This window comes from Microcaecilia unicolor, chromosome 2 (genome assembly GCF_901765095.1).
Source record: "Microcaecilia unicolor chromosome 2, aMicUni1.1, whole genome shotgun sequence".
NCBI lineage: Eukaryota > Metazoa > Chordata > Amphibia > Gymnophiona > Siphonopidae > Microcaecilia > Microcaecilia unicolor.
Genome location: NC_044032.1, coordinates 45,404,474 through 45,424,933, shown reverse-complemented (window position 1 = coordinate 45,424,933; position 20,460 = coordinate 45,404,474). Strand labels below are relative to the sequence as shown.

Here is a 20,460-nt window from a genome sequence, read left to right as displayed (position 1 = left end):
AGCCGTTACATAAATTTTTGAGGTGCCATTATAGGTCACTCGCAGCTTTGCGGGGTATTGCAGTGCAAATCTGATTTTTTTGTGAAACAATTGTGAGCAGACCTCTGAGAACTTACGGCGTTTGGCTGCCACCCCTGCAGAGTAGTCCTGAAAGCAGCGAATCGTTGACCCTTCATATGTTAAGGCATTACCAGATCGGAGCTGTTGCAGCACCTCTTGCTTCTGGGCGTAGTCCAAAAAGCGCATTATCACCACCCGAGGTTTATTTGAACCAGTTGTTTTAGCTCCCAACCTGTGCGCCCGTTCTATATGCAGGGGCCCCGTGGATTCTGGGAGATGTAGTTCAGTTGTAATCCACCTAGTCAGAAAGACCTCTAAGCCCCGTTCTCCAACACTTTCCGGCAGACCAATCATACGGATATTATTCCTCCGGGACCTGTTCTCTAGGTCTTCGATTTTGTCTTCCATCTCCTGCAGTTGCTTCTTCATGGAGGTCTGTGAGCCCTCTACCTCGGCCATTCTGTCTTCTACTTCGCCTACTCGCGTCTGGAATACAGCACAGTCACGCGAGAGGTCAGCCAGCTGAGCCTGCACTTTCTCCAGCTTTGAATCTATAGGGGATAGCCGCCGTTCCAGCAAAGCCTCCATTATTACTGACATTTCTGCCGTGATTTCGGCAACCCACGCTGACGTTGCTGGCGGGCCGGGTGGGCTTACAGGTGGTGCCATCTTGTCTTCTCCTCCCCTGCCTCGGAGCTTATCTTTAAGCGCGGTCTTCGTCGCCATTGCGCCGCCGAACAAATCGCGGGTGTTTTCGCCTGCTGCTGGGAGTCTTGCCGTCACTGAAGGTGCGATTTGCGGCTCAGGGGGTTCCATTTCCCAGGTTTTGGAGGAGGTCGGGAGCCGGAGAGGTCGCGAGTTTCAACCTCTCACGGACATGACGTCACCCCCAAGTTTCCTTTTAATTGTACTTTACTTACATAAAAATCTGTTGCCATTTCCTTTGTCTCCTTCCACCCTACCAGGTTCTCCTTCAAGTACTTCTCCATTTTGCTGAAGTCTGTGTCTTTGAAATCTAGGACTTTGGGTTTGGTGTAACTAGCCTATACATTTCCCCTTATATCAAACCATACCATGCAATGGTTATGACTGCCTAAATGGCTGCCCACCCAGACATTAGACAATCTCCATAAATATTAAATCCAGCAGTAACCCTTCCTTGGTGGGTTTCCATATTTACAGATGGAGGTACTCCAATCTACTTATGGTAGATTAGTCATCCAGTATCATTGCCTCCTTTGCAATAGCATTGATGAAGTCTCTGTCCAGTTCTTCCATTTGAGTTTGAGGTCTGTAGACTACACCAGTATATGATTCTGCCAATTCTGTAATTTAATTTCATTTTGGCATTTGTAGTCCAGTTAATCATAAAGTTCAAGGTGGAGGAAAATCTAATCCAACATACTACATTGTACAGAGAGATGCATAGGTCTTGAAACAGGACATTTAGGGAATCCCAGTAGAGAGGTTTAAACAATGCTGAAAGTAAGCAGGTGTGCTTAATGAGAAAGCAGGATAAAGGATGCGCATTATCCCCTTCAACTTGTAATCAGCTTGTAGATCCAAGGAAAAAACATAATTTGAAGTACCTGTATACAAATGCTAGAAGGGCTGTATAGAGAGAGGTGTGACCAGCAGAAGAAAGGGAGTGATGATGCCCCTGTATAAGTCGTTGGTGAGGCCCCATCTGGAGTATTGTCTTCAGTTTTGGAGGCCGTATCTTGCTAAGGATGTAAAAAGAATCGAAGCGGTGCAAAGAAAAGCTACGAGAATGGTATGGGATTTGCGTAACAAGACGTATGAGGAGAGTCTTGCTGACCTGAACATGTATACCCTGGAGAAAAGGAGAAACAAGGGTGATATGATACAGTCGTTCAAATATTTGAAAGGTATTAATCCGCAAACGAACCTTTTCCGGAGATACGAAGGTGGTAGAACGAGAGGACATTAAATGAGATTGAAGGGGGGCAAACTCAAGAAAAATGTCAGGAAGTATTTCTTCACGGAGAGAGTGGTGGATGCTTGGAATGCCCTCCCGCGGGAGGTGGTGGAGATGAAAACGGTAACGGAATTCAAACATGCGTGGGATAAACATAAAGGAATCCTGTTCAGAAGGAAAGGATCCTCAGGAGCTTAACCGAGATTGGATAGCAGAGCCGGTAGTGGGAGGCGGGGCTGGAGGTTGGGAGGCGGGGATAGTGCGGGGCAGACTTATACAGTCTGTGCCAGAGCCAGTGGTGGGAGGCGGGATGGAGGTTGGGAGGCAGGGATAGTGCTGGGCAGACTTATACGGTCTGTGCCAGAGCCGGTGGTGGGAGGCGGGGATAGTGCTGGGTAGACTTATACGGTCTGTGCCAGAGCCGGTGGTGGGAGGCGGGGATAGTGCTGGGCAGACTTATACGGTCTGTGCCAGAGTCGGTGGCTGGGAGGCAGGGCTGGTGGTTGGGAGGCGGGGATAGTGCTGGGCATACTTATACGGTCTGTGCCCTGAAGAGCATAGGTACAAATCAAAGTAGGGTATACACAAAAAATAGCACACATGAGTTATCTTGTTGGGCAGAATGGATGGACCGTGCAGGTCTTTTTCTGCCGTCATCTACTATGTTACTATGACGCATATTTTCAAAGCACTTAGCCTTCAAAAGTTCCATAGGTTTCTATGGAACTTTGGAAGGCTAAGTGCTTTGAAAATTGAGCCCCTATGTTAACAAATAAGATGGAAGACTATATAGCACTAAATGATGATATAGATATAATAGACATCTCAGTGATTTGGTGAAAAGAGGACAATCAATGGGACTCTGTGTTAACAGGGTACACATTGTATCACAGTGATAGAGAGGATCAAATTGTGGGGTGGGGGGTGGGGTTGAGCTTTATGTTAAAGAGGGAACTGAGTCAAATACAATAAACATTCCACATGAAACAGCAGCATGGAATCATTATGGATAGAAATTTCATGTGTGAAGGGAAGGAGTATTCTTGTAGGGCTGTACTACTGTCCGCTGGGACAGAATGAACAGACAAATGAAGAAATATTTACAGAGATTAGGAAAGCTGCCAAATTGGGCAACACTATAATAATGGGTGATTTCAGTTTCCCAATATTGATTGGATAAATGCTACATCAGGGAGACAAAACCTTTAGATGTAATAAACGACAGCCTAAGCAGGGTTATGCAACCGCACGAGTGGTCTCAGCATGGGTGTTGACCGCAAGATCTTCTGAGCATGGGGACACCCTGTCTGTGGATCTCTTTGACACTCAACTAAACCACAAAGTCCCTCAGACTTCAGGCCCACGATAGATTATCGTCATATGCCTTCCTCCTGCATTGGGGGACAGGAGTTCTGTATGCATATTCTCCCATTCCTCTTGTGGGGAAGACTTTGTTGAAACTCAGGCAAAACCACGAGACCATGATCTTAATCACACCTTACTGGCCATGGCAGATCTGGTTCTCTCTTCTTCTGGAGTTATCCTCCGAAGAACCGTGGAGATTGGAGTGTTTTACGACCCTCATCACACAGAATGAGGGATCTCTTCTACATCCCAGCCTTCAGTCTCTGGCCCTCACAGTGATGTTGTGAGCCTAGAATTTGCTTTCTTGGGTCTTTCTGAGGGTTTCTCCCAGGTCTTGCTGGCTTCCAGGAAAGATTCCATCAAGAGGTATTACTCTTTTAAATGGAAGATGTTTGCCATCTGGTGTGAGGGCAAGGCCCTATATCCTATTGCCTGCCCCACACAGACCCTGCTTAAATACCTTCTTCACCTCTCTTAGTCTGGTCTGAAGACCAGCTCCATAAGGGTTCACCTCAGTGCAATTAGTTCTTTTCATCAATGTGTAGAAGATAAACCCATCTCTAGACAGCCTCTAGTTGTTCGCTTCACAAGAAGTTTGCTTTTGTCAAAGCCCCCTGTCAAACCTCCACCTGTGTGGGACCTCAACGTCATTCTCACCCAGCTGATGGAAGCTCCTTTCGAGCCACTGAATTCCTGTCATTTGGAGTACTTGACCTGGAAGGTCATATTTTTGGTGACTGTTACTTCAGCTCGTAGGGTCATTGAGCTTAAGGCCTTGGTGATGGATGCACCTTATACTAAGTTTCACCACTGCAGAGTAGCCTTCTGCACGCACCCCAAGTTCCTGCCAAAGTTCGTGTTGGAGTTCCATCTGAACCAGTCGATTGAGTTGCCAACATTCTTTCCCTAACCTCATACCCATCCTGGCGAGAGTATCTTGCATGCCTTGGACTGCAAGCGAGTTTTGGCCTATTTGGAGTGAACAAGGCCCCATAGATAGTCTGCCCAACTTTTTTTTTTTCTTTTGATCCCAACAGGTTGGGGGTCACCAGTAGGAAACACACATCTTTTACTGGCAGATTGCATTTCTTTCACTTATGCCCAGGTTGGGCTGACCCTGGAGGGTCATGTCAAGGCTCACCGTTTCTGAGCCATGGCTGTGTCTGGTAGCCCACTTGCAGTCAGCCTCCATTGAATATATTTGCAAGGCTGCGACATGGTCTTCAGTCCACACATTCACATCTCATTACTGCCTTCAGCAGGACACCCGACGCGACAGTCGATTCGGGCAGACCGTGTTGCAAAATCTGTTTGGGGTCTAAAATCCAACTCCCCCCCCCCCCCCCCCCCCCCAAGGCCCATTTTATTCTCTTCCAGGCTGCATTCTCAGTTTGTATATAGTTTCAGGTTACTCTGAGTTATGTCCTCGCTGTTGCAATGTCCATTTGACCAGTGTTTGTTGTTTTCGTTGAGCCTGGATGCTAAGGATACCCCAATTGTGAGAATTAATGGCCTGTTTGTCCTTGGAGAACGTGAAGATACCTGTGGCAGGTATTCTCCGATGACAGCAGGCCTTATATTCTCTCAAACCCTTCGACCTCCCCTTGAGTTGTTTCCTATTTTTTTTTTTCATTTTTTTATACTGTAGTATTTAACTTCAGTAACAGTGCTCTCGTGGCAGGCAGGAAGACACGCATGTGCGGTGGAGCATGTCTTGCATACCACAAAGCTCTGTTAAGCTTGTTATAAGCTCTATATCAAGCAGCACGGGGCCGCATTATGCAATTGTGAAAATATAAAGCCTGTTGTCCTCGGAGACTACCTGCTAGAGGTAAGTATCTTCACTTTCTATACATGTGAACTTGACTCTTTATGCTTGTTAATTGTTTGTGGTATTTGAGAATGCATTAATAATAATAATTTTTTAAAAAGCTCAAAATGGCATACATAGCAAACATAAATACAAGCCAGACATAAATACATGTTCTTTACTTGCTAAATATTAAACTGAGAAGCTGTGGGTCTGATGTCTTATGGGAAACCATTGTGCAGGGAAAAGCCCAAGTAGGTTCAAGATGGAGCTTTGTGACCCAAATCTGTATGACTTTTTTTTACCACAGTTTACAGCTAGGCAATTTTTCTTTATCGGTAATTTCCTGTTTTGTTTATAACAGAGTCCTAACTTATCAACCATCTGGAGTGCCAAGTATGACCATGATTGACCCAACTTCTATACCTCCGTCATTATCAGAGTACACCTTGCCATTCCATCATCCACCAATATCAAATATTTCAGATTTACCAGGTAGGCAATATGATCTTTTTCAGGTAAGCAATAGTCTGCTTTCCTTTATGTATACACATTGTATGGCAACACGAAGAAGGTCACAGATATTTGTTTTTATGGAGGAAGACGTCCCTTTGATTGATGATAGTTGCTGCAGAAACAGAGAGCACGATGATAGAAAAAGGTCATAGGGCCCATATAGCCTGCCCATTCCCAATATTATTGTAAGATCTACCTGTTCTCAGATTTGCCCCCGCATAGCCTCATATGTAAGGATCCTCCATGCTTACTGGTTCCAGTTGCAGTTACGATCCCTTTTATCACAATGGCATTCAGGTGTGTGTCTGTAACATTTATGTATTTATTCCATATATGTAAGTGGGTTTGGTGTTTTGTATACTAGAAGAAAACCTGAGGATTTAAAGTTAAAGACCTAGCAGGCTGTCCAGATGCATGATATTCAGAATGAGTTTAGGTGTAAAACTTCAGTGTGATGTCTGTCTATGTAGATCAACAATACTTACACAGGAATCTAGTCAAACAATACTTTCTCAATATTAAATCCAAGCAAACTTAAAGAAAGTTCTTACGTCAATCATAAGATTATATTATGATGCAAATGTATTTATTTCAAAAATCGCTTTTTTAATAATAAAGAACAGCAAACTATCAAAAACATGTAAGACATAACCTAATTGCAAGGGCGTGAAATACAAGACGCTACACGCGTCAACCTTTTCTCACATGAGCACGCAGCTTTGGAATACACTGCCGTGCAACCTAAGAACGATTTACGAACAAGCTTCCTTCCGCAAATTATTGAAGACCCATCTGTTTGAAACAATTTACGGAAAGAGCCAAAACACATAGAGTCCACACTCGCTGTTCATCAAGGCACCATACATCCACTTCCGACCTCATCCCCCGTAATTCCTCATCACTCATACACTTACTCACAGAAATACGTACACTATATGTCTTTATGTCTTAATACTGCCCTTTAAGCTTCCCATTGTCTCCTTCCAATGCTTCCCATTGTCTCCTTCCAATGCTTCTATGTTGAAGTCCCATTGTTAAATTCCTAACGATACTTCGATGGTATCGCATAACTTGTACAATGTAACCCATAACCAAGTTGTAACAAATGTATTTCCATTATTCATATCTTATTGTAAGCCACACTGAGCCCGCAAAGAGGTGGGAAAATGTGGGATACAAATGCAATAAATAAAATAAAGAAACAGACTAATTTGGACCATTTGGAGGATTAGCGATTTTATTGCAGTAACTTTCACCACGGACTGACTCCTAAGCATGGGACAAGGTTTTTTTTAATGATGTTAGAGATGTGGGGAATGAATGTATGAATGTGGAGTTATGTCTTATATGTTTTTGATAGTTTGCTGTGCTTTATTAGTAAAAAAGCGATTTTTGAAATAAATACATTTGCATCATAATATAATGTTATGATTGATGTAAGAACTTTCTTTAAGATTGCTTGGGTCTGTCTGTGTAGATCATATTTGCAGAATTGACATTTTCTGTTTCTTAACAGAACTCTACAATACAAAACAATTTAGCAGTATTGGTCATGGAGAAAACTGAAGTTTTTGTAGGCTATTATATCTTTCAAACAACCCACAAAAAATGGTGTTGAATTATGTTTCACTCATTTACATCTTGCCTATATTCTTGGTACAGAGGATTTGTTATGAGGTAGGCAGTAAATTGTTCTGCAATTTCATTTTTAATTCAGTTAAACTAGTTACAGTAACAAGTTAACGGGAGAGTTTGTGCTTCCTTTTAAAGAACCAAGATCTTGTAGTAAATGATCTTTCCAAACCTCACAGGTGTCTTCTTTAAATTGCATAAAATCTGTGTAGACTCTAAATAGTTTACAGTTTATTAGCTGTAAACTGTAAATAGCCATATGTACCAAATACAAGGGCAATATGAAGAAGTGATCACTAGTTCACTGCTTCATATTGCCCTTGTATTTGGTACATATGGCTATTTACAGTTTACAACTAATAAACTGTAAACTATTTGGAGTCTACACAGATTTTATGCAATTTAAATACCTTGTATTTGGTACATATGGCTATTTACCGAATGTATTTGGTACATTCGATAGTTCAAACTTTCTAATAGCAAACGCAATTAACTAGAAAGTTATTGCTGCTGTATGCTATATTGCACCTTTCAGTAAACCTCTAGGAGAGTATTAATATTACAATGTTATCTGTTTAGGCTTGGACTTACTTTCACTAATTCCAGTTGATCCACAGGTAAGGTCCCTTATTTGAAATACAATGAATGGTAAATATATAAGATTGAAATTGTTTAAAAAAAATGAAAAAAAAATTGCAGGTTCAATTTATCAGTTTTCTTTGATGTCCTGCTACTTAGCATTTATTTGGTTTTATCAGCAATGTTTTTAGAATGAGGTTTGTAATGTTTTGAATTGTTCTATCACTAAGTATGAAATTTTAAAAGTCTTCCAGGCTGCAGTTCATAGACTAAGCTTAGACACATAATTTACATGCTTAGTATTTAAAATTGGTGCTAGATGCTTAATTTTAACAGGCACATGCATGCACATGCATATACATGCACATACATACATGAAATTAGGAAATAAGTTTTTAACACCATAATGCTAAATACAGAGACCATGGAATCTACGGAGCCAAATCAAGGCAATAAAAAAATTAATGGCGGGACTACAACAAATTTACTGTACAGTCAGGCATTTTTAAATAATTTGTGGCATTCTGTTTGCTTTTTTGGCTGCCGCCGCAAACTGGATAGAAGATTTCAATGTATTGTCCATGATGACACCTAGATCTTTTTTTTGGTACTGACTCCTAAGGTGGAACTTAATGTTAGATAACTATGATTTGGATTATTTTTCCCAATGTGCATCACTTTGCATTTGTTTCCTCTTCTGCATTGCTGTTGACAAGTCAGGAAATAAATGTACCTTAGCCCTCCCCCAAAACACATCATTCAAATATATGTAGTACCAGGTTGCAATCAGATTGCAATGCAAAGGTAATCACCAATATGGTGTTCTGTGTAATTACCTCCAAGGATGATTCTGGAAAACCAGTAAGGTTCAAAGATCTCGCATCTTGTCCTTGACTTTCCAGTTGATCAGTCCTAGTCCTCCCTGTAGTTGACACATAGATGGCTCTAACAAGTGGTGGCAGCAACTGAAGCCGACATTCCCAATACCTTCAGAAAATATTTCCATACTGTAACAGTAGCTGTGATAGGGGACCTGGGAAAATGCAAAAATCTTAAATGAGTAACTGGTTCTGTCAAAATTCAATCTTCCTATGTAATAACTCAATGTCCTTCATCAAGGTTGCATTACCCGCCAGTACTGCAGCCATTCCAGACTCCACATTCTCAATTTTAGAGACATGGCATTCCAAAATCTGAGCTTGATTGTCCAGTACCTGGGTAGTCACAAAAGAATCGCTTACCAGTTTGGAAACCACTGTTCAGAGGGAAGAATTAATTCCTAGTATTGACTCTGAGAGTAACTCCATAGTCATAACGGCTGGCCTTCAAGTTCTCCAGCTCTTTCTCCTTGCCAAATCCAGCAAAATCCAGGACCTGCCTTCTGTCTTGGCAGAGTATCTCACAATGCTTTGACAGTTAAACCAGTATTAATATCACCAGGTAGATTCAAAACTCTTGATCTAATTGTTCTTTAATGCACTTAAAGGAAAAGAAAAACAAAACTTGCTATTGAGATGAATTGGAAATAATCAGTTCTGCTGCAGAATAAGGGCCCATTCTGTAACCAGCTCTCTCAGGCAAGAGAAGCTGGTGAATTCAGCTTACACAAAGCTGGCTGGTAATGTTTTAAGTATGTATATTGGTAAAAATGCAATGAAATTGCAGGCACTTGAAAGGCACAAGCAGCAGGATCACAGCATGGCAAATTCAGTTTCACAGGCACGATGGGAGAAGGGGAACAGGCTCCTTACCCCACATGCTTGGAGACCAGGCAGGACAATAATGAAAACCAATCAGACACTGGGAACAGGAAACGTGTGCTCAGAAAGGGCCAATTACAGAAAAACTACAAAAATTCATGGACTTGTAGTTCACAGCACAGCAGTACTTAATATATAAAGACAATATAATCTGTTCATATTTCAAATGGGGGAGAAGAACCCTGAAATAATCCGATCCACTGTCAGCTTCAGCAGGGGAAGATATGGCAACTGGCTTGGCCTCCAGTAACTGGTTTGGGGTCTGGTTCAAAACACAGACAAAACTCTGTGTATCAGGCCCGCCTCCAGCAGAACCAGGCTGCAGGGCAGCTGCTCTCCACAGGGCTCAACGATGCCTCCTTAGTGCTGTGATCAGCAGACACCACCACAGATCAGCCTGGAGCTGCAGCCTGTTTTTGCTGGAACTGCCCCCACCCAGTTACCCTTGAGGGTAAACTGCTTCATCAGCAGATGACCTCCAGGATTGAAAAAAAAGGGGGGGGGGGGAGACATGATTAGTTTACCCTCCTGGTTTTCGACAGTCAAAATTGCTGCATCAATGTTTGCTCATGCTACTATGTTACTTACACAGATTGTCTTTAACCATTCTCCCTCTTTAACACCAAAATTATGGGAGGTTTTATTACAAATGTTAAGTTGACATAACTGTGAAATTCCCTAAGTTCTTGATCGTGGGGGACTTTCATATTCATATTATCACGAAATGCGTAGCCATACACCTGGGGCTACCCCGTAGACACTTAGATGGTCTATCCCCAGCACAGCTCAGGTCCTCCTGCACCCTCCTCCCACCAACTGGGTCTCAACTGCCTCTGGGCGAGTCTCCCACTCTCAAATTATTCCCCAGTGATTTCTAGGATACTGGGGGGCCACACTTCAGTGGTCCCACAGTTCCTAGAAAGCACTCGCAGATCCAACACATAAACCACCAGGATTCTTAGTCAGTCCAGACAAGCAGAGACAATAAACTAAAAATGTTTATTGTCATGAAAAATTAGAACAATGAACAGAAAAGGTGCAATCAGCAAACAATAACAGGTAACTGAAATATAGATAAATTATAATGCTATCTAAACATTTGTTCATTACCTGAATAGAGCCTGGAGAATACAGGAAATATAGCTGCTCACAGCTTATAGAATATAACTTCTCACAGGGTCTCTCTTCCATCCCAATCTGAGACTGAGAGAAATCCAGTATTTCCAGATTGGATTTGAATTCCTGGGCCAATCAGAACAGCAAATTTTGAATCTTATACATCACTTCAGGTTACTTCCTCTCTTTGCTAACTGAAGAAGGAACAGTCATTTTCTCTGTAACAGCTTTAAATATAAACATGCACCACCTGCTGGCCAACTGGAGAAATACTACTACTTAACATTTCTAAAGCGCTACCAGGGTTACGCAACGCTGTTCAAACGAGGAAGGACAGTCCCTGCTCAAAAGAGCTCAGGGGTGTTGATGCCCCTGTATAAGTCGTTGGTGAGGCCCCACCTAGAGTATTGTGTTCAGTTTTGGAGGCCGTACCTTGCGAAGGATGTAAAAAGAATTGAAGCGGTGCAAAGAAAAGCTACGAGAATGGTAAGGGATTTGCGTTACAAGACGTATGAGGAGAGACTTGATGACCTGAACATGTGTACTCTGGAAGAAAGGAGAAACAGGGGTGATACGATACAGACATTCAAATATTTGAAAAGTATTAATCCGCAAACAAACCTTTTCCGGAGATGCGAAGGAGGTAGAACGAGAGGACATGATATGAGATTGAAGGGGGGCAGACTCAAGAAAAATGTCAGGAAGTATTTTTTCACAGAGAGAGTAGTGGATGCTTGGAATGCCCTCCCGTGGGAGGTGGTGGAAATGAAAACGGTAACAGAATTCAAACATGCGTGGGACAAACATAAAGGAATCCTGTTCAGAAGGAATGGATCCTAAGAAGCTTAGCCGAGATTGGGTGGCAGAGCCGGTGGCGGGAGGTGGGGATAGTGCTGGGCAGACTTATACGGTCTGTGCCAGAGCCGGTGGTGGGAGGAGGGGCTGGTGGTTGGGAGGAGGGGATAGTGCTAGGCAGACTTATTCGGTCTGTGCCAGGGCTGGTGGTTGGGAGGCAGGGATAGTGCTGGGCAGACTTACACGGTCTGTGCCCTGAAAAGGACAGGTACAAATCAAGGTAAGGTATAAACAAAAAGTAGCACATATGAGTTTATCTTGTTGGGCAGACTGGATGGACCATGCAGGTCTTTTTCTGCCGTCATCTACTATGTTACTATGTAAAGGACAAGTATGCAGTCAATCAAATGGGGCAGTGTGGGTTTCCTGAATAGAGGTAAGTGGTTATGTGCCGAAAGCTACAGTGAAGAGATGGGCTTTGAGTAAGGATTTTAAGATGGGCAGGGAGGGCGCATAGCGTATGGGCTCAGGAAATTTGTTCACATCAATACACATCAAGAAATAATCGATGCAGTTTACAGGCTTAAAACCTACTGTTTTGTCACACATGTTGATCAACCAACTCAAAGTAAACCATCATCTTTCTGCACATTTTTGGAAGACTTGGGGCTCTCACAGCAAGTAAACTTTTCTACCCATGTAGCCAGTCATACTTTGGATGTGATTCTCTCAGGCCCATCTCCAACGTTTTCTTTCATGACTTTTAGGAATACCCATTTATTCTGGTCTGATCATTTTCTTGTAACATTTTGGATGACAATTTCTGCATCGCCATCCATTCTTCCTCTGTCCTCAAACAATTTTATCTTGCCATCTTACATCTTCTTAAACTTGATACTTGCACCCCACTTACTCAATTTTCTCCTGCAGATTTTCTTTTTCTGGAAGACCAAATTAGTACTTGGCATTCTTCTATCCAATGGGGTCAAGATACTTTTGCACCCATGCATACTATTACTTAAAGGGCCAGTCCCAGAAATTCTTAGTACTGTCAAGATCTCCGTTTGTTGGCACGGAAGCTAAGGAGAGTGGAATGTCTTTGGCATAAGCATAGAACATCTGAACTTGGCTATTACTGTAAAGCTGAACTTTGACTTTATAATTTTCGCTTGAAATTAGCTAAGAGGAAATACTCCTCTGTTCTGTCTACTTCAGTTACTCCTACCAGGTGTCTCATTGCTATTGTCTCAGGCAACTTAGAGAGTCACCGATTACCATTGGCTGATGATTTATCCCATTACTTTCGAATATTACCACTAATACGTCTTGACTAAGTACTTACTCATGTACAAAATTATACTCTGAATAAAATTCACACTAATTTATATTACATAAACAAGATAATTGTATATGTTGAGAAAAGATAATTGGTATAACCGCCCTAGTTTTCTAAACAACTTGTCCTCTCATCTAAATGCAAATTGTACCAGTCCTCTTATTTTTTTTTTGTTAGTCCTATATGTTGTTAACCTTTGAAGCTCTCTGAAGTTTCTCCTCTCAACAATAGAAGCAATAAAAGGTCATTTGGCTTGGCTTAGGACAAAGTAGAATTCTTTTCCTCTGTATCAAGATTAATTATGCAGAGCACTAGTTGTTACTCTCTTGCTGAAAAAAAAGTTCTGCTTGTTTGTACTGCTCAGATCTCTCTGTTGTTAATTCCCAGTTACTTTCGAATAAAGATATAGTAACTCCATAGTAAGGCAGGCATTTCTTCTTAGAGTGTAATATCGCTATCTCCAACTATGGTAGGCTTATCTATAATATGGGATTCTTTCAATCTTCCGGCACTCACAGCCGTAACGTCTTGTCTGAATTCAGTGCAACTTACTATTTGCCCATTAGATCCCTTTTTATCTTGATGGCTGAAAATGTCTTCTTCTGGCCTGTTACCTTGCATATGGTTAAGTCTTGCTTCGGGTGAAGTCCCTTTTGAGCTGGTAAAAACACCTTTATTCAGCCAATTCTGAAAAATGAATAGTGGACCCTTCTCTTCCAGTGAATTATTGTCTAGTTTCTAACATATATTTCATGCGTAAGCTAATGGAGAAAATTGTATATGAGCAGTTTTCTTCCCATGTGGAACATTCTTCGATTCTTTATCTGTGGCAAGGAGGATTCCGTCACTTTAATAGTACAGAAACTTTAGTTACCGCCCTTATCATTGAACTTCATGCAGTCTTGGACTCTGGGAATATTGCCTTGATAGTCTCATTGATTCTTTCTGCTGCATTCGATCTGGTAGATCATGCACTACTTCTGAAGCATGTCTCATTTTCTGGAGTCCCTCAGGGCTCTATACGTTCTCCTTTGCTCTTTAATATTTACTTAAGCTCACTATCCACATTTATTCAGTCATTCAGTAATAAACTGTTTTTCTTTACAGATGACATCTTACTGATTTTTTTTTCCTACCTGTTCATTGAATATTGGCTTGCAACCATTACAGGATTGTTTCAAGTCTTTGACACGCTGACTTTACATCATAAGCTGATTCTGATCCCAGCAAGACAGTTGCTTGTTGGATCTCAGGATCACTCAACCTCAGTTTCAGTTATTTCTTTTTGGACTTCGTATTGATCCAGTACATTATTTTAAATACAGGATTCTTGTCTGTAGAGCGTATATAGATAACACACTTTTGGGGTGTTATTGGGGTACCTGACACTTAGTATAATTTCTAAAAGAAATTAGTCTCAGACAAGACTAAAATTAGTGAGTGACGTGTCGGAAGCGAATGTTCCCCTTATCATTAGATCAAAGCCCACAATACTCAAATAATAAAGAGCTAACTCCACAGTCTGTTGTAAAAATAGGGCAATTATTTTTATTTATAATAGTGAAGGTAATGTACAAGGATAGCAAGAATATAGTCACATCAGGTCTTGTTACAGAAATAGCTCAGAGCAAATGCACATAAACCCCTAACTAGACAAAGTAAAAAGTCACTCTGACCCACAGTCATAGCTGTGACTGTCTTTGGCCAGGTTCTGTTCACCTGGGCTCCGATGCTCAAAAGTAAATGTGGGTGCTAGAGGCCATTATCGCCTGACTAGCACATTCTTGACCGACGCAGGATGTTCAAAAGCTTGGAGCGCAGGAACAATTGAGCATGGAAAGGAGTAGCGCAATAAAAATGCAAATGCATGCTGATGAGCTCATTAGCTATTCCTTCCCAATGCTCGGCGAGCAGTACGCCAAACAGTGGTGCTGCTCCTGCATCGGAGCTGGCATTAGGGTGTCCGGGCAGTGAGGATGGCAGGAACAGAGCTGACAAAAGCAGTTTTGAAATGATGAAGGAGAAATCTGTCCAGGCAGTGCCAGCAGCAGCTGCAGGGCAACAGAAAAAGGCCTAGTGACACCAAATACTGGAGGGATCTCGTAAGCTGCTTGCTAAAGAGAGAGATGTGAGTGAGGAACAGGCCAGCCTGGTACCTGTGCATGAGCCGAGCATTTCTGCAGCCTTCTGACCTGGATTCTAGCCTGCTTTCTGAGCCATGGATGCAGTTAACACCTCTTCCATCTCCTTCCCTCGTCCTTTCCGGTGTTCTGGACTCCACCTCTTGGGCATATGTGCCAGGCACCATCCTCCCGCTTTACTGCCTAATGCTTGAAAATAATAGAGCGCATATCATTTGCATACTATTAGCATTGAACATTAGGAGTAATTCCTTGGTGCTGTTGTGGCGGTATTTTCCTGCGTTGTTTCGTACAGGGTCGGAGTTCTGAGCATCTGGGCCCTGGTTTCTTTTTTTAGAATTAGCAAACACCAGACCTAAACCCACTTACTGGATGTCACTTAGAGAATGACACGGGGACAAAGTTTGTTCCCGCAGGTTTTGTCCCCGTCACCGTGGGTTCTGTCTCCGCCCCTGCATGTTCTGCCTCTCCCGCCCCGTCCCTGCATGTTCTGCTCCATCTCTCCCCCATCTCCATGGGCTCTGTCCTCATCTGCAGAAGCCTCGAACAATTATGATTTTATATTTAAATATTTTTATTAAACTATAAAAAGGAACAATATGCTATGCAACTGTTGTGTATAAATTGCAAATAGAAAACAACAATAACAGCGAGCAGCTATAATAACCCTCCTCACCACCACCCTCTACCCTTCCAACCCCAACAATAGCTTATTTCTGCTACCTGAAGGAATCCTAATCCACCCTGTTAAAATGTCCAGGAAGTGCAAAATGCAACCCATTCTGTATGCCCTAGAGGGGAGAAATATGCCCTATAAAGCACTGTTACAATTTTTAAATCTGTGAATGAATAAGTCATCAACAATGTCAGGATTCAGTCTAGCTCTCCTGTCTTCCGCAGTCGTTCCTGCAATAGAAGATGTTTTCTTAGAAGATGTCTGGTAGGATGTACAGGATCCCCCATGCAAATTTTGCTAGTTGGGCCAGCATAGTTGCTTGTTTTTCCAAAAAATCAAAATATTGTCTTCATCACTCAAACATAAATAACAGTCCAGTTCATTAACAGGCTTCAAAGTAGAAAATGACATGAGGTCCCCATCCCTGTGGGCTCGGTCCCCATCCCTGCCTGTCCCCGCAAGCTCTGTCCCCCGTCCCCATGCCCACGGTTACTGCGGGTCCCCGTGTCATTCTCTAACGTCACTGTTGTACAGTGAAGAAATCTATCCTTCCTCAGGGTTTATGAATGCTGTAGCATCCTAGGCTGTGGTTGATCCAGGTTGCAGAACACCTGAGCTGGGAATCCAAGATCCTCTGCCTGACAGTGCACCACCGTAGAGCTACTGGCCTGGCCTGGTGTGTATATATATCTTGACAGCTTTACAAAATCCTTGGAGTCACTATCGACCGCCACCTAACACTCGAAACTCATGCAAACAACACAACCAAAAAGATGTTCTACTGCATGTGGAAACTGAAAAGAATATGACCATTCTTCCCAAGATCCGTCTTTCGCAGCCTAGTGCAATCCCTCGTACTCAGCCATCTGGACTACTGCAACTCACTATACGCAGGTTGCAAAGAGCAAATACTGAGAAAACTTCAAACAGCTCAGAATACAGCAGCCAGACTCATCTTCGGAAAACCAAAATATGAAAGTGCAAAACCCTTATGAGAGAAGCTACACTGGCTCCCACTCAAGGAACGCATTACTTTTAAAGTATGCACATTAGTCCACAAAATCATTCACGGTGAAGCCCCAGCCTACATGTCTGATTTAATAGACTTACCATCCAGAAATGCTAAAAGATCATCCCGAACTTTCCTCAACCTCCACTTCCCTAATTGCAAGGGCTTGAAATACAAGGCGCACGCGTCAACCTTTTCTTACATGAGCACGCAATTCTGGAATACACTGCCGTGCAACCTGAAAACGATCTACGAGCAAGCCACCTTCCGCAAACTATTGAAGACCCATCTTTTTGAGAAAATTTACGGAAAGACCCAAAACATATAAAGCCCAAACTCACTGTTCAGTAATGCATCAATACAGCCACTTCTGAATTCTCATCCCCCGTAATCTCACCACACTCATACCTTTACTCACAGAAAATGTATACCAAATGTTTTCCTGTTATTATATATTGCCCCTTTTTGTTTCTGTTATTTCCTTCCAATGTTTCAGTGCTCTCTTCCATTATTATATTCCTTAACGATACTTTGACTTTGTCTCGCATAACTCATCACAATGTAATCCATAATTGAGTTGTAACAAATTGTATTTCCATGATTCATAAAATATTGTAAGCCACACTGAACCCGCAAAAAGGTGGGAAAATGTGGGATACAAATGCAATAAATAAATAAAATATGGGCCCAGTGTTCAAAATCTTGCTGAACAGATAAGATAACCCATTAATTTAAAATAACCCCCAAGCTGTGCCTCTGTTCAGTGGTATATCGAGTATAAATAACTTGAAACTCTAACAGATTTTATGTAGATAGATTTTGGACTAGTATTTGTGCAGATTAAGTTGTCCACACAAAATTAGCTAAGTGAAAGGGGTTATTTTAATCGGCTAAGATTTACCTGGCTAAAATATACTTTGTCGGGTAAATCTCTTGAATATTGAGCTTGCAATGTTTTCCCTTTATGCCAATTAAGAGGTGTGGTTTGTTAGTGGGACCCTAGAACTTCTAGTCCAGAGAACTCGGGAAATGAATTCAGATCTCCTTCCTGTGGTGATCTGTGGCATTGGGAAAGCTGCTCTTGTTTCCTGTGCCTGCGTTTTTACAGCTGTAATTGGGTGATGATAATAAGACACCTTCATCATTTGGCAAAGGAGTCTTTTATAGAAAATTTGTCTAATTAGAATGTAAAGCATTGCTGATTGAAATCAGAGATCTGTTTGTTCACAGTGGTTGGTGACATCACAGAAGTAACTAAACAGTAACACTTCAAATCAAAACATCCCTGAAACAAATAGGAGTCAATATCTTTTTAAACTAATACTGGAAAGGAGTGAGCTAAATACAAATAAAATAATTGCAATTCATATTCAGTTAAAAAACAAAAATGCAGAATTGTTTTCTATTGGATGCAATTTTTATTTCATTTTTTACTAATAAGGAAAGGCCTTTCCACATTTAGTTCATCCCTTAGCCATTTATGATGATGAATCTTCATTTTTATCAGAAACTATATTGTGTTCTCTCTATAGCTCTGTTTTCTGTTACCCTGTAGTAGCTGCCATGTTGTAATTAAAACACATTTTAATCCAAGTTTCATGAAAAATGTCATAGAAATTCAGATTTAGGTTTATGGTGTCAGTTTCACTACAAAAAAAAAAAAAATCCTGAAGGTAACTTTCAACCAGGACTTGTAGCCGTTTATTTACTTCTTGTTCTTATCAGTACCATTGTTTATTTCAAGCAGTACTGTCCCCCTATGTTTTTGGATAGTCTTACCTCGGCACTTCCAACAAACACAGCTGGAAACATCTTGACCTTGACCAGCCACTATGAGAGCAGCACTCTAGTTGGATCTTCAGACAAGAATGAGACGGCAGTCATAACCAGCAGTGGAAGCGCCGTTTCCGACATCATCTCACTGGATTAAATTAAAAGAGAAAAGTTCATGATGGAGTAGCACGAAGTTCACTGTCCTGCTGCTAACTGTAGAGTTCCATTTTTGTTCAGTTTTATGTTGGTATTTATTTTCATTAAAGATAGACTGATTCTCCGAGGACAAGCAGGCTGCTTGTTCTCACTGATGGGTTGACGTCCATGGAGGGCCCAGGAACAGAGATTTTCCAAGTAAAATCCAACAAAGCTTTGCGGGAGCTTCCGGCGCACAGGGCACACTCACCGCGCATGCGCGGCCGTCTTTCCGCCCGTGCGCGGCCGTTCCCGCTCAGTTTCTTCTTTTCCGTGGAGGAGAGAAGCTGCGTGTCGGTCTTTCTCCCTCAGGCCCAGAGAAACTCCTTGCCGAGTGTTTGAGCTGTTTCGCGCTTTCTTTTTGTTTCTCATCACTGTTTTCCCCTTTTTATATTCCAAGTTTAAAAACAAAAAACCTTATTTCTTCAGATTTAGTCCCTTTTAAGTTTCCTTTCGTTGCGTACACGATTCTCATTTTTGTGCCCTCTTTTTGGCACAATCGAGCCTTTTGATTTTGCCGACGCGATTTTTCCGCCCATGTCATCGAAGACTCCCAGCGGCTTCAGGAAGTATGCTCGGTGCCAGCGGTCGATCTCGGGTACTGACTCGCACGCTTGGTGCATCCAGTGCCTTGGACCTGACCATCGCCCAGGTGCTTGTAAGTTGTGCCTGAGCTTGAAAAAGCGGACACAGGCATAGAGAAGAGCTCTTCGGGATCGTCTTTTCGGAGCTCTGCCTGATTCCTCGGCATTGACATCGGCTCCGGGGATGGCATTGACATCGGGAGCGCAGGTAATGGCTGCCCGAACATCACCACACGCTGGGAGCAGTGAGCTGTTGAGTGGGTCTCCACCTCTCTCGAAGGCTCCTGCTGTACAGGCCCACCAGGACCGTCCATTGTCGGACCCGACCCCGAGGAGGTGTGTGGATTCCACGTCCGCGTCGGTACCGAGGAGTACTGGTGACGTGCTTCGAGTGAAAGCGAAGAAGCATCGTCATTGGTCTCCTTCGAGGCACGGTACAGGGAGCTCCGGGGCGTCGACGCTGGGAGGGAACGCTCACCCTCCATCCAAGAGGTGTCGGTGCGTCGATCTTCGGACAGCCCGGTACCGCCTCCCAGACCTCCATAGATTCTGATGCCGACTTCTGTATCGACCCCACAGCCTTCTTCGACAGCGACTCTAGACGAGCGCATCCAAGCCATTCTTCCAGGTCTTCTGGAGGGGCTGCAGCTTCAGTCTGCCCCGGTACTGGGGGTGCTTGTGCCCTCGGTAACGTCGTTGGAAGCGGCAGCTGGCTCCGTGCCTGTGGTGATGTCTCTGACGCCAGTACCGCCTTCGGCATCGGCTGCCACCCAGGTCGACTCCCTGTCGACATCGCTGGAGGGGAGCTTCATCGCTGCCGGCATGGGAGTCGACTTCTCAACATCGCCATCGAGGACATGGTTCCTCGGCATCGAGACGGGCCCGGTTTCGGACTGCAGTTCAAAAACTCTTGTCCGATACCGAGGAGGATGCCTCATGGGATGAAGGAGAAGATCCCAGGTATTTCTCTTCTGAGAAGTCTTGTGGTCTTACTTCTGATCCCACTCCTTCGCCAGAAAGAAAGCTTTCTCCTCCGGAGAGTCTTCTTTCTCTTCATTTGTCCGGGAGATGTCTGAGGCAATTCCCTTCCCTGCGGTATCTGAGGATGAGCCCAGGACTGAGATGCTCGAGGTCCTTGACTATCCTTCACCGCCTAAGGAATCGACCACTGTTC

General features: G+C 42.9%; 1 protein-coding gene across 3 annotated transcripts in view; it reads left to right on the top strand.

Annotated features, from left to right (window-relative positions):
• Window positions 1-18,785, top strand: part of PIAS2 (protein inhibitor of activated STAT 2) — a 133,260-nt gene extending 114,475 nt beyond the window's left edge. For 2 of the 3 annotated variants that reach the window (XM_030192913.1, XM_030192910.1), the window contains 3 exons: window positions 5,539-5,669; window positions 7,902-7,939; window positions 18,482-18,785. In XM_030192913.1, coding sequence (XP_030048773.1) covers window positions 5,539-5,669; window positions 7,902-7,939; window positions 18,482-18,664 — 352 coding nt within the window. In that variant the 3' untranslated portion in view covers window positions 18,665-18,785. The remainder of the gene's footprint in view (window positions 1-5,538; window positions 5,670-7,901; window positions 7,940-18,481) is intronic. The other variant, XM_030192911.1, reaches the window with a different exon arrangement.
• The last annotated feature ends 1,675 nt before the right edge of the window (window positions 18,786-20,460 follow it).